This window comes from Polyodon spathula, chromosome 28 (genome assembly GCF_017654505.1).
Source record: "Polyodon spathula isolate WHYD16114869_AA chromosome 28, ASM1765450v1, whole genome shotgun sequence".
Taxonomy (NCBI): Eukaryota; Metazoa; Chordata; class Actinopteri; order Acipenseriformes; family Polyodontidae; genus Polyodon; species Polyodon spathula.
The window spans coordinates 673,608-686,423 of NC_054561.1; the positions used below are offsets into that span (position 1 = coordinate 673,608).

General features: G+C 47.8%; 2 protein-coding genes across 2 annotated transcripts in view; both read right to left on the reverse strand.

The window, feature by feature from the left end:
* Positions 1-258: 258 nt before the first annotated feature.
* On the reverse strand, positions 259-6,032 carry LOC121302006 (alpha-2,8-sialyltransferase 8F-like). Its single transcript, XM_041231785.1, has 7 exons — positions 4,940-6,032; positions 3,866-3,937; positions 3,600-3,683; positions 3,120-3,264; positions 2,287-2,399; positions 2,047-2,139; positions 259-1,511 (listed from the first exon to the last, which is right to left on the reverse strand). Exons 1-7 carry the CDS (start codon positions 5,041-5,043, stop codon positions 965-967), a joined length of 1,158 nt encoding a protein of 385 aa, XP_041087719.1. The 5' UTR covers positions 5,044-6,032; the 3' UTR covers positions 259-964.
* Positions 6,033-8,839: 2,807 nt separating this feature from the next.
* LOC121302008 (60S ribosomal protein L19-like) overlaps positions 8,840-12,816 on the reverse strand; it is a 4,125-nt gene continuing 148 nt past the window's right edge. Inside the window, exons 2-6 of the mRNA XM_041231788.1 lie at positions 11,596-11,693; positions 10,588-10,710; positions 9,710-9,830; positions 9,527-9,637; positions 8,840-9,019 (exon numbers count right to left, since the gene is read on the reverse strand). Coding sequence (XP_041087722.1) covers positions 8,896-9,019; positions 9,527-9,637; positions 9,710-9,830; positions 10,588-10,710; positions 11,596-11,693 — 577 coding nt within the window. The 3' untranslated portion in view covers positions 8,840-8,895. The remainder of the gene's footprint in view (positions 9,020-9,526; positions 9,638-9,709; positions 9,831-10,587; positions 10,711-11,595; positions 11,694-12,816) is intronic.

Consider the following 12,816-nt stretch of genomic DNA (forward strand, 5'->3'; position numbering starts at 1 on the left):
CGCACACGAGCTGTCTGCTCAGGTGAGAATGTTTTTTAATCAAATTATTTAATTATTCTTGCTAGTGGCTGTCTGTGAATCTCCGCGATAACTAGCAATATGAAGGAAGTATATACTGTTACAAGATAATTGTGGAGAACCACACACTAAGCTTATTAATAACGTATTGCAACAGAGAATCACAAAATAAACAAGTATTAAAAAAATCCTATTTTTATTACAATAACATATCATTTGTAAAAACATACAAATTATATTGAACTATATTGAAAAAAAGACCAAAAAGAAAACATTAGTAACTTACAACAGTAAAATGATCAGAAACGTTTTAACTGAAACCTTTTGCAATTCACTTAAGTTGACTTAGATTTTTTTGTTGTTTCACCTCAATAATAACCATGAAGGCACTAGAGCCCAAATGCTGGCCTGCTTCACTTACTTTCTTCTAGTTTCAATAAGACTGATGAAGGCACTTGAGCCCAAACGCTGGCCTGCTTCACTCAGTTTCTTCTAGTTCCAGTAACACTGATTGAAGATTTTTACTGAAGCGTTTGTTAACTTGGCTACCATCACTTCTTACACGCTAGCCTTGTTGTTATTTCCTTATTTCCGTCAGCGCTCAACTCTAACACACACTGTTGTGCCGTGCCAGTGTCTGTACTGAGACTGGGGGACAGGCAGGCAGGCAGGCAGGTCTCAGGCGCTGGTCTCTTGGTGGCAGGTTACACGAGAAGTAACTGTTATTTAACTCATGGACTCGGCTTTCGCCAAGATGAGATATCAGAGCTGGAGCTGGAGGTGGAGGTGGAGGTGGAGCTGGAGCTGGAGGTGGGGACCGACCAACCAAGAAGTAGCTTCGCTGTAATATAAGATGTGCAATACAATCTTTCCCTTTGCCAGCTAACGTGGGTTTCCTACTGGCCCCGGTATGTTGACGGCTGAAGGGTAATGCAGGCTCCAGGGATCAACCCACAGAACCTGGCCCAGGTTGTGTCAGGCTGGCCCAGGTTGTGTCAGGCTGGCCCCCTCTCTCCTCTCCCTGCTGTCTCTGGCACTTCCTCAGCTGTATCCTCAGGACGCCCTGCCCGTGCAGCTCCAGCAGTTGGTAGAACTCAGCTGGCATGGCGTGGATGCTGGTCGGGGAGTGCTGGTCATCGTAGTAATGGTGACTCAGCGGGGAGCCGTCGGGACCGCGGTCAAAGGGCCAGAATCCATAGAGCCGGACTGAGCTGCAGAGCTCCAGCGCCAGGCTGGTGACCATGAGCCCGGTGCTGAGGCGGAGAGCCCGGAGCCCACGGGCCCTCCAGAACCTAGCCAGGCTGCCCAGGTACTGTGGGTTCAGAAAGACAGGCTGTGCCGGGGTCCCGAAGTCCTGCAGCGTGTAGAGGGCCCGCAGTGACAGCGGCGTGTTGCGCCCGTATGAGAAGGCGGGCAATGCCAGCAACGTGCCAATGCCATAGCGGGAAACACAGTCCGCAAAGGGTCTCCTCCGCTCAGACAGAGCAGCAAATCTGCAGGGATCAGAGACAACAGAGTCAGGAGGGCACGTTTCAGAGAGACACAACTATATCAGTACAGAAACTCTACCAAATAAATGCTGAATAAATTCAGTGACAAACATTTCAACCAGACACGTCATCGAAGACGTTGACAAAAGACTTGCAGTCATAACATTTAAGTTTCGTTTAGTCATTCTGAATTCTAGCACTGTTGAGTATTTTACAGTTTGGGTTAATTTGTAAGAGAGTGAAGACGATAATCACTTCGGCTAGAAGGCATACTAGCCAAAACTCTGGTCAACTTTGTCTACTTTTACCATAGTCTGCAGGAGAGAGTAGGAGAGGAGGGAGGGGAGAGCGGAGAGGAGGGATGAGAGAAAAGACGAGACAGGATCACAGGTGATTGACACTCACGGAGTCACGGCATCCCTGAATGTTACTGTAGCCCTGCCCTGTTTGAAGTATTACACCAAGCTCCTTGAGATGGCATCTCTGACTATATAGCTCAGAGACACAACCTGCTCCTGAGCTTGTGGTAGAGACTCACCTCTCCAGGAGGATGCTGGGATTGGCGGTGACCAGGTCCGTCTTGTTTCCCACGTCACTGTAAAACCTCCCCTCCACCGGGGGCAGATTACACCTGGGGGGAGGGAGGTATGTAGAGAGAGGGGAAGGGCAGAGAAAGGTGGGGGAGGAGAGAGAGAGACAGACACACACAGTCAGCACAGCTATTAAACCTGGAAGTTTTACTAGATTAAGAGTTTCTTTCTCTCTTCCTCAAGCAGACCTGACTACGAAGTCGGCCCGGTCGATCTCCTCTCCGCAGCCACTGCCCAATAGGATCCCACCGTTCCCGATCACCGCGCAGGAAGCAAAGGTGACGTTTCCGATGGGGGACTCCTGGGGGAAGGGAAAGGGTTCGGAATACTGAACGAGACAACAACACAACACAACAAACTGCAGCACTGTGAGTGAGCATCACCCTTAAAAATCTCCTGCAGGAAATGTACAGCAAAATGCAATAAAGCACAGTGTTAGCAAGGTAAAGCATAGGGAAGCATTGTAAAGCACAGAGAGGTCTGGTAAAGCATAGGGAAGCATTGTAAAGAACAGAGAGGTCTGGTAAAGCATAGGGAAGCATTGTAAAGCACAGAGAGGTCTGGTAAAGCATAGGGAAGCATTGTAAAGCACAGAGAGGTCTGGTAAAGCATAGGGAAGCATTGTAAAGCACAGAGAGGTCTGGTAAAGCATAGGGAAGCATTGTAAAGCACAGAGAGGTCTGGTAAAGCATAGGGAAGCATTGTAAAGAACAGAGAGGTCTGGTAAAGCATAGGGAAGCATTGTAAAGCACAGAGAGGTCTGGTAAAGCAAATAAAAAAATTGGTAAACTATGGTAAATGAATAGTATAAAAATGCAGAAAGCATGGGGGGAACTGAAATGTACTGTGGAAACCCTTTATGAAGGTCGTGCTCGCTCTAGCCTAAACAGAAGGATGCCCCTCTCCGTCTTGCCCTGCCCCTATATTAGACCTGGAGCAGTTACCGGCGTCAGCCTAAATACGGCATTCCTAATAAAACTGCATAACAAAGGGGAGAGCAGGGGAGAGTCAGGACTCTCACCTGGGGAAATGTGCTGAATATCTTTTGGTCGATCTCGATGTGTCTCTGTTTCTCCCCATCGTAAATCACCTTCGACCCGAGAGGCGTGTTCTCCTGGGTCATGACAGCCTCGGAGATGCCACGGCAGTCCCTCAACAACCCAGACCTAAAACACAGCGTGACTAAACACAGAGTCTGCATCCAGAGAGGTGAAGCACAGGGAAGCATGGTAAAGCACAGTGAGGTATGGTAAAGCATATTAATAAACATTGTAACTATGATAAATGGTAAATAGTAAACAATAGTAAATGCACAGCATAGCTTTGGGGAAATCAATGGGGGGGGGGGGACTACAAAACTGCAGTGCAAATTTACTGTGGTGAAATTCCATTGACTTTCCACTGACTGGTTGCAAAGCTTGTCAGTTATCAGGGGAAGGAGCTGGTTGGCTCCTGATAGGAAAGGCAGATCCCCCGGTGCAAATAAAGCTCATTGTCTCACCTGAGCTTCTGATAAGACTCCTCCTGTCTCTCCCACCCTCGCGCCTCTAACTGCAGCACTCTCCTCCTGATGGCGTCCTCCTCTCTAGCAGCAAAACAGTGACACAATCAAAGAACCAAATGCACACACAGAGAGGTTACCATCCTCTACTTGCTCAGCAGTCTGACGGTTTGATGTGCTTGTGCTGACCCATGTAGTCCCCATGCGTATCCAGTGCAGTGCTTTCCCAGACCTCTGTGTTAGTGACTGAGGTGTCGTCTTCCTACCTGCAGCTCTGACACACTGCTGTCGCTGCGCTCCTCTGGGTGGCGCTGTGGGGGCTCCTGAACCCCTTCTTCCTGTGGTGGTGCAAACACAAAGACCCAGGCTTTATTCACAGACTGTCTTCAGTGCTCTCCCATGCACTATGCAGTACTGTCCCCTGCTCTCCCCTGCACTGTGCAGGGCTCTCCCCCGCTCTCCCCTGCACTGTGCAGTGCTCTCCCCTGCTCTCCCCTGCACTGTGCAGTGCTCTCCCCTGCACTGTGCAGCGCTCTCCCCAGCTCTCCCCTGCACTGTGCAATGCTCTCCCCCACTCTCTCCCATACAGTGCAGTGCTCTCCCCTGCTCTCCCCTGCACTGTGCAATGCTCTCCCCCACTCTCTCCCACACTGTGCAGTGCTCTCCCCTGCTCTCCCACACTGTGCAGTGCTCTCCCCTGCTCTCCCCTGCACTGTGCAGTGCTCTCCCCTGCTCTCCCCTGCACTGTGCAGTGCTCTCCCCTGCTCTCCCCTGCACTGTGCAGGGCTCTCCCCTGCTCTCCCACACTGTGCAGTGCTCTCCCCTGCTCCCCTGCACTGTGCAGTGCTCTCCCCTGCTCCCCTGCACTGTGCAGTGCTCTCCCCTGCTCTCCCACACTGTGCAGTGCTCTCCCCTGCACTGTGCAATGCTCTCCCCCGCTCTCTCCCACACTGTGCAGTGCTCTCCCCTGCTCTCCCCTGCACTGTGCAGGGCTCTCCCCTGCTCTCCCACACTGTGCAGTGCTCTCCCACACTGTGCAGTTCTCTCCCCTGCTCCCCTGCACTGTGCAGTGCTCTCCCCTGCTCTCCCACACTGTGCAGTGCACTCCCCTGCTCCCCTGCACTGTGCAGTGCTCTCCCACACTGTGCAGTGTTCTCCCCTGCACTGTGTAGTGCTCTCCCCTGCTCTCCCACACTGTGCAGTGCTCTCCTGCTCCCCTGTACTGTGCAGTTCTCTCCCCCGCTCTCCCCTGCACTGTGCAGTGCTCTCCCCTGTTCCCCTGCAGTGCTTCTCAGTGGCTCGCTACCCCTATATCCTCTCGTCAGGTCAGTCCTGCTCACCTGTAGTGGAAGGTGATGTAGAGACTCGCCAGCACTGTCCCAGCAATGAAGATGCAGAGTCCAGCGCAGAACAACAGCTTCAACAGGGCCCTGTGCCGCAGCATCCTCCCTTCCTCCTCAGCGCCAGTCCTCCACTCCTCCCTCTCTCCGACCTTTTCTCTTTCTCAACTTACTCCCTTGTTTTCTCCTCTCCCCCTTTTGCCTCCTTCTTTCCTTTCTTTCTTTCTCTTGCTGTTCAGATACTCCCTCTGCCCAGCGGTTTTGTTTTGTTATTTTGTTTTGTTTATTTATGGGTTTGTATTTATTTCTTCTTCAGAGAGCCAACAGATTCTCCTGCCTTCCTCTCCCTACAGACCTCCAAATCTGTGCAGCTGCTTCCTCTCTCTCTCCCCACAGCAGGGTTGTGTTTCCAGTAACATGAGCCTCCAGGGCTAAATGACCAGCTGTCTACTTTAATTTAGGTGGAGGGAGGATCTGGTGGGGCTGGTATCCAATCACAGCAGGCTCAGGCTTTGGGCAAAGGCCATCAACCAATCATCACATCATCGAAACTCCTCCCCCAGCATTCCTTTTTGTTCTTTGTGTTTTTTTTGTTATTTTTAATCATCCTGAACTTCAGATTCCAATCATATCTGGTGATATTAGCTGTGGATGTGGAGTGATGTTGTGAGGGTGATATTAAAGGGGATTCCTTTTGAATTCTGCCACAGTAAATCTGCACAGTATTTTTGCAACCTCTGGAAACTTTTCTAAGGTATCAGGGGGCTGTGTGTTCAGATCTCTACCCAGCCTCTCCTCTCCCCGCTCAGCAGCCCTGCCAGGAACCCCGCAAACATGGAATCCAGACAAGCCCTTGAAAGGAGCCCTGAGGAGGGAGACAGGAATTCTTGCAATCCCACAGCAGCATGAGGATTGCTGTGGCCGTGTCCAGTTTCAAAATGTTAAAAAAAAAGGTTTCTCCCCCCAGGGCCGTGAAAGAAACGTTTGTGTACCTGCTTTTGGAGTCTCTTTTAGTTTTACTTGAACAACTGATGAAGCACTGGAGCCCAAACGTTGGTCTGCTTGACTCAGTCTCTTTTAACTGCTTTTCCAAGTCACGTAATATATTTTGTGTTTTTGCCAGACAGGATGTGCGGCGCCCATTTGCAGTTCGTGGAGTCTTGCTGCTCTTAATAACTACTGGGATGGGAGCGCCGTGGTCATGTGGAAAATAGCTAACTTCTTCAGGAAGGCAGGAGAAGTTAGTCCTGCAGTCATTTAAAAAGAAAAAAAAACAAACAGAATATTGACAATAACCCAGCTACCATTACAGTCTGATCTTCCTCAGTAAAAACAAAACTAATTCTATTTCTCTTTCTTCGCTGTACACAGGAAAGGGGGCAAAATTCAGATTCTAAACAAAGACAGTCTGCAGACAGCTTCCTCATTGTTTACATTGTTCCCTAAATCCAATCCGGGGAAGAAACAAAATAATTTCCCAAGAGAGCTTTTAAGAACTCAGCCACAAAAGAAGGAAATCTAAATTAAATCATGACTGGGCTGTTATTTTTAAATGGGGGGAACCTAAAACACATCAAGCAGAAACGAAACCCTTACTGTAAAAGTTTAACCCTTGATGGAACTACCCTAGAGCACATTCACATGGATCCCACCCGCTGCAGCACACCACACTCCCCATTTTAAGAGAAATGCTCCCACTGGCTTAATTTTTAAACAATTGAATTAATTTTAATTCTAAACATACTGCTGTTGTTGAAACACACACAAGAATAAAAACATTCTTCAAAATGGGCAAAATTCCCCCCATCTTGGACTCGTTTCAAGGGTAACAAATTCAGTGTATAAATCACCTTCACTCTGCAAAGAGCTATAAAGGTTTAGCGGGAGTTTGCAAACGAGCAGCAGCCCACGTGTAGAGTCCCCGTTACCACCACCAGAGGGAGACAGTCTGCCAGGCTGCAGCAGGGTTCATAGATAGGAAATGGATGCCTAGCTTCTAACAGATCACTCCACGCTAACCAGTTCAACCAGGACCAATCCAAAACAACTTGCCACCCCTTAATGAATTATAACACACACTAATTTATATATATATCAATACGACTGCGGCGCTTAAATGAGAGCAGCCTTTATTAATAGGATTTTCAAACACTGCAATTATTTTATTGCATGATTTATGATACTTTACAAGTACCGCGGTTGCTTATTTTCTGTAATACGTTAGCTTATCTCTCTGTAGCCACATGTGTGGCTAACCTGCTGTGACTACAGTACTTTTATTAGTGACAGTTACTGACAGCCTATTAGGTGGGAGTTGGGAGGTCAGTGGAGTACTGTACCAGCGAATCAGGAGTGTGTATTGGTTAAGGGGCGGGACAATGCTGGTGTGGCAGTTAAAGCCAAGATTGTGACGTTGATATTTTTCTACACCAAAAATTACTTCAGAATATCATTTGATTTCTGTAAAAGCTATAGTATATCTGACTCAGTTATTTTTTCTCTCACTGTAACTTGCTTCTTTGTAATTTCTCTGCAAGAGAAAGCGAAAGTAAATCTTCTCATAGATAGTAAGCACATTGAATTGTAATTCCCCTACAAATAAAAACAACTAAAAACAAAACCGGTTGTAAGAGTTTCAGAAGGGCTGCTGGTCTGTATGGAGTTTATCTTGCATTTTCCATCGAAACTGCACTACCAGAAAATAAACTGTGAATTAGTTTAATGTACGTGCTAGATTGAGGTTACTATGTGCGTGTGCGCATTAGTTTGTAATGTATGTGCTAGATTGAGGTTACTATGTATTAGTTTGTAATGTACGTGCTAGATTGAGGTTACTATGTGTGTGTGCATTAGTTTGTTATGTACGTGCTAGATTGAGGTTACTATGTGTGTGTGCGCATTAGTTTGTAATGTACGTGCTAGATTGAGGTTACTATGTGTGTGTGCATTAGTTTGTTATGTACGTGCTAGATTGAGGTTACTATGTGTGTGTGTGCTAGATTAGTTTACTAATGTACGTGCTAGATTGAGGTTACTATGTGTGTGCGCGCATTAGTTTGTAATGTATGTGCTAGATTGAGGTTACTATGTGTGTGTGCGCATTAGTTTGTAATGTACGTGCTAGATTGAGGTTACTATGTGTGTGTGCGCATTAGTTTGTAATGTACGTGCTAGATTGAGGTTACTATGTGTGTGTGCGCATTAGTTTGTAATGTATGTGCTAGATTGAGATTACTATGTATGTGTGCATTAGTTTGTAATGTACGTGCTAGATTGAGGTTACTATGTGTGTGTGCGAGTTAGTCGTCAAACATTACATACACGATCTAACTCCAATGATACATGCGATACAATGTACGATAGGTGTATTGAGTTGCTAGATTATGTATGTATGTGCTAGATTGAGGTTACTATGTGTGTGCATTAGTTTGTAATGTATGTGCTAGATTGAGAATATTATGTGTGCATTAGTTTGTAATGTTCGTGCTAGATTGAGGCTCCCCTCTCTTCGGGGGAGTTACATGGAGTCACTGTTTATTTGTTTACTCTGTGGTTTCTGTTTTGTTTCTTTGATAGCAGCGTTTATTTGTTTACTCTGTATGGTTTCTGTTTTGTTTCTTTATTGATTGCAGTGTTTATTCGAGGGCGACGTCAAATTCAAGCAATACAGTAAATAAAGAACAAAGTTTACAAAACGAGGCAAGGCCATTCGGCCATCTTGCTCTCTTTAAACCCACAAGTTTTCATCATTGAAACAAACAGTTTGTTGAAATGTTGCTCCAATACTCAATCCACCTCTCACCCACAGAGAGACAGGCGATTGCCACACTGAGCTGGTGCTTGGATGTGTGCCCAGGATGGGGGGCTGGGGGGGGTGCAATGAGACACAGACACACAGGCTTGTCTTTCTGTACTCTTTATTGTGGCAGGCAGGTGGGTGGGCGGAGGACAGGCGTTTATTTCTTGGTGTCGTCCTCCTTGGACAGAGTCTTGATGATCTCCTCCTTCCTAGCAGCCAGGCGCTCCTCACGGCGTCGCCGGGCTTCCTTAGTCTTGGACCTGCGTGCCTCGGCCTGGTCACTGAAAGAGACAGACACAGCGGGTGAGGGGAGCACCAACGAGAGGAAACTATGACAACTCAAAAATCACTGCCTGGCCTTGAACCTGCTGCTGCTGCTGTTCAATTCCTTAATACTCGTCAATACTCCCCTGCCCCTCAAACAGCACAATGCAGGCGTTCGTACTGCCCAGGTCTGACCATGCTGCTGTTCAGTTTATCAGAGCTGAGCAGGAGTACACCCTGCCCAGGTCTGACCGTGCTGCTGCTGAATTTATTTCAGAGCAGACAGCAAGGAGAGAGGCACTGGCAGTCTTATCCTTCTCCTGCTTCACAAGTCCGAGACCCGAGACACGGATGCCCCAGGCTGGCTATGGTTGGCTGAAACTGCAATTAAAATGCTATCTTCAATTACAATTAAAAAAGAAAAAAAAAGACAATTATACGAAGAGATAAATAATAGAAATCAATCCACATGAACATGGTCACTCTAAACAGAGACATGGTTCTACAATCAGGACGCGACTCACGACAGGAGCTTCTTGCGAGCCTTGTCTGCCTTCAGCTTGTGGATGTGCTCCATCAGGATGCGCTTGTTCTTGAAGACGTTTCCCTTCACCTTCAGATACAGGCTGTGGTACCTGCGGGGAGAGGGGTGGTCAGGAGGGAATCTCTTGTATCAGCCGCTCTGCCGTGACCCGGCGCTTGCTTACATGTGTCGGTCGATCTTCTTGGACTCGCGGTACCGGCGCAGCAGACGGCGCAGGATTCTCATGCGGCGCATCCAGCACAGCTTCTCCGGCATGCGGGCGTTCGCAGTACCCTTCCTCTTACCTAAAGGGATGGAGATTAGCATACAGGGTCTGTTGGTACCTAGTCATGCTGAATCACTGGGATCCTTCAAGACCCGACGACAAAGTTCTGAGATCAATCAGCTGCTCGGACCTGGACGAGCTCCGATGGGCTGAACGAACTCCTCTCGCTCAGGCAAACACTTCATGTTGTGAATTGCCCAACACTGCGATACTCTGTGCACACGTTCCCTTGATCTTATTACACACGCACATTCAGAGCTGCAAGAGACCGCGTGCATTTTTTTTACTTTTTTAAAAAATTTTAAGCCATTTTAGACCAATATTCAGTTTAAAATATACAATATATATTCCAAAACGTCAGATTTAAAGTTCAAATCAAAAAGCGACAGACTGCTTCCTATGTTAACACCAATACATGCCACAGTAAAAATCTATTCTAGAATTTTTCTATGTGCTCCAAGTAGCCTGTCAAATCTCACCCAGCCTAATCCTCACTGAAACTCAATCACGGTGTAAAAGGACGGGCTGATGGGCTTTGAATTACTTAGAAAGTTATTTCAAACCAAACAAACGATGTATATCATGATCAGATGCTTTTATCCAAAGAGAAGGAGACTCAGGTGTGAACTACACATCGCTGCTGCAGAGTCACTTCTAATAGGACCTCACTTGTTTCACCTCACGTCCAAAGGAGCACAAGGAGGTTCAGTGGCTTGCTCAGGGTATGAAGCCCCTTGTTTTTACTCAATGCCGCTCACTGCACCCCTGGTACTCACCGATGCCCATGTGCCGGCCCTTGCGGCGCGCCAGCGTGTTCTTCCTGCAGCGAGCGCGCGAGTGCACCGTCACCGGCTTGCGGATGATCAGACCGTCCTTCACCAGCTTGCGGATCTGCTGGCCTGAAGAGAGCGACAGAGAGAGAAACTTCAACAAACAGTAATGCTGCAAACTAGGAAAGGTTGCGTGTGTAAAAAAAGGGATGAAAGGGAGAATCTGGGGGCCCCTTCAAGTACTACTGTGCATCCGGTTTTAGAGGCTGTGAACTGGTAACATGTGGTCTCGAATGGAACTGTGCGCTGAACTGAACCGGTTCCCCCTGGTACATGAGCTGTGAACGAACCGATTCTCAGCACAGCGTGAAGAAGCCTCCCCTGGGAGTCTGGAGGGTTACTGTTCAGAGGAGTTGCTCATGCATCCTTAAGCGAGGAACAGTATTGAACTACCCCAGTACTCTGGAGTTGTCGATCTCTTTGGGTTAGGTGTGCAGGGGGAGGGGTGGTACTCACAGGAGTTAATCTCATTGGGTTAGGTGTGCAGGGGGAGGGGTGGTACTCACAGGAGTTGATCTCATTGGGTTAGGGGTGCAGGGGGAGGGGTGGTACTCACAGGAGTTAATCTCATTGGGTTAGGGGTGCAGGGGAGGGGTGGTACTCACAGGAGTTGATCTCATTGGGTTAGGGGTGCAGGGGGAGGGGTGGTACTCACAGGAGTTGATCTCATTGGGTTAGGGGTGCAGGGGGAGGGGTGGTACTCACAGGAGTTGATCTCTTTGGGTTAGGGGTGCAGGGGGAGGGGTGGTACTCACAGGAGTTGATCTCAGTGGGTTAGGGGTGCAGGGGGAGGGGTGGTACTCACAGGAGTTGATCTCATTGGGTTAGGTGTGCAGGGGGAGGGGTGGTACTCACAGGAGTTGATCTCATTGGGTTAGGGGTGCAGGGGGAGGGGTGGTACTCACAGGAGTTGATCTCTTTTTGTTAGGGGTGCAGGGGAGGGGTGGTACTCACGGGAGTTGGCGTTGGCGATCTCATTGGTCTCGTTGGGGTCAAGCCACACCTTCTTTTTGCCACATCGGAGGACACTCGATGCCAACCGCTTCTGAAGCCTGAGCCAGGAAAAAAAATTTAGAAACAGTTCCACTATTTTAATACTTGCAAGAAAGCAGATTTACCGTTCAAGTGAACTACAGATTTCAAACCCAACCAGGTCTGAATCATTGCCGAGTTCCCCAGCCGGTGCACAGGAACCTGGGGCGGTGTATTCTGTGGGAAGGGCCTGAACTGGTCATAATAAAAGCCAGTATTGTGAAAAAAAGAGACAACTTTCTCACCAGTAACTTACCACCCTAGAGCAAACCACAATCTACTTCAATTACTCAGAATTCACCCCACAAGTCTGTCCTCTGAACTAAAATACAAATTAAAGAATTCTATTGGAGCACAAGGCAGGTCAGCTCTCAGTGGGACTCGTGGCACATCAAACACATTTCTCATGCGCAACATTTACTGTTTATAATAAATGAGTTTGTAAACTGGCAGTTAACGTAAAACTACAATTGGATTAAAAAAATGCGATTATATACATAGATAGATATATAATCATACGTCACTGCTAAGAATATTTTGCTTAACCTAGCGCAATTTCATTTTCAAGATGACAAGCCTTATATACAAAATAAAAAGCAAATAAATTAATTAAAAAAAAAAAAAACATGCGGCCTACAAGTTATTTTCTATTTATTTATATTTTGCAACGTGTCGTGCACCCGATACTCGGCAAATTAGTACCGAAATACAGGAAGAAATAAAGTAAACATTACCCGTTCCGTGGGATAGCAACAAGGGGCGGGACGCCGCCTTAAAAAGCAGCATTTACTACAAAAACATGAACCGTGTATTCCGCCGCCGCGCTTACTCCCGGAATGCAGGAGACCACGTGTGTGCTTGGGTGAACGTACCGGGGAACCCCACCCTCACACCGGGGAGCCCAACCCTCAGCACAGCAGAAGAAACTGCGCTCTTAAAACATTGCCCCAGATGCGAACTGCCTTCCACATCGATCTCAAAGAGCAAGCCGCCTCCACAGCGCCATGCGAGAGGAGAGCTGCGTGACGCACCTCCACCGAACACGCACTGCGCTAACGCTGCACTCAAACACAACGTTTCCACTTAAAAACACAGTCTCCCGGCGGAGAGCAGCGCCCAGGAGCACCGACCGCCCGCCCCAAC

Coding starts and splice junctions, on each gene's coding strand:
- LOC121302006 (XM_041231785.1), bottom strand. CDS start 5,043: ATGCTGCGGCACAGGGCCCTGTTGAAGCTGTTGTTCTGCGCTGGACTC. Junction 3,938..4,939: donor TACATCACCTTCCACTACAG/GTGAGCAGGACT, acceptor GCACCACCACAG/GAAGAAGGGGTTCAGGAGCC. Junction 2,140..2,286: donor CGGGCCGACTTCGTAGTCAG/GTCTGCTTGAGG, acceptor CCCTCCCCCCAG/GTGTAATCTGCCCCCGGTGG.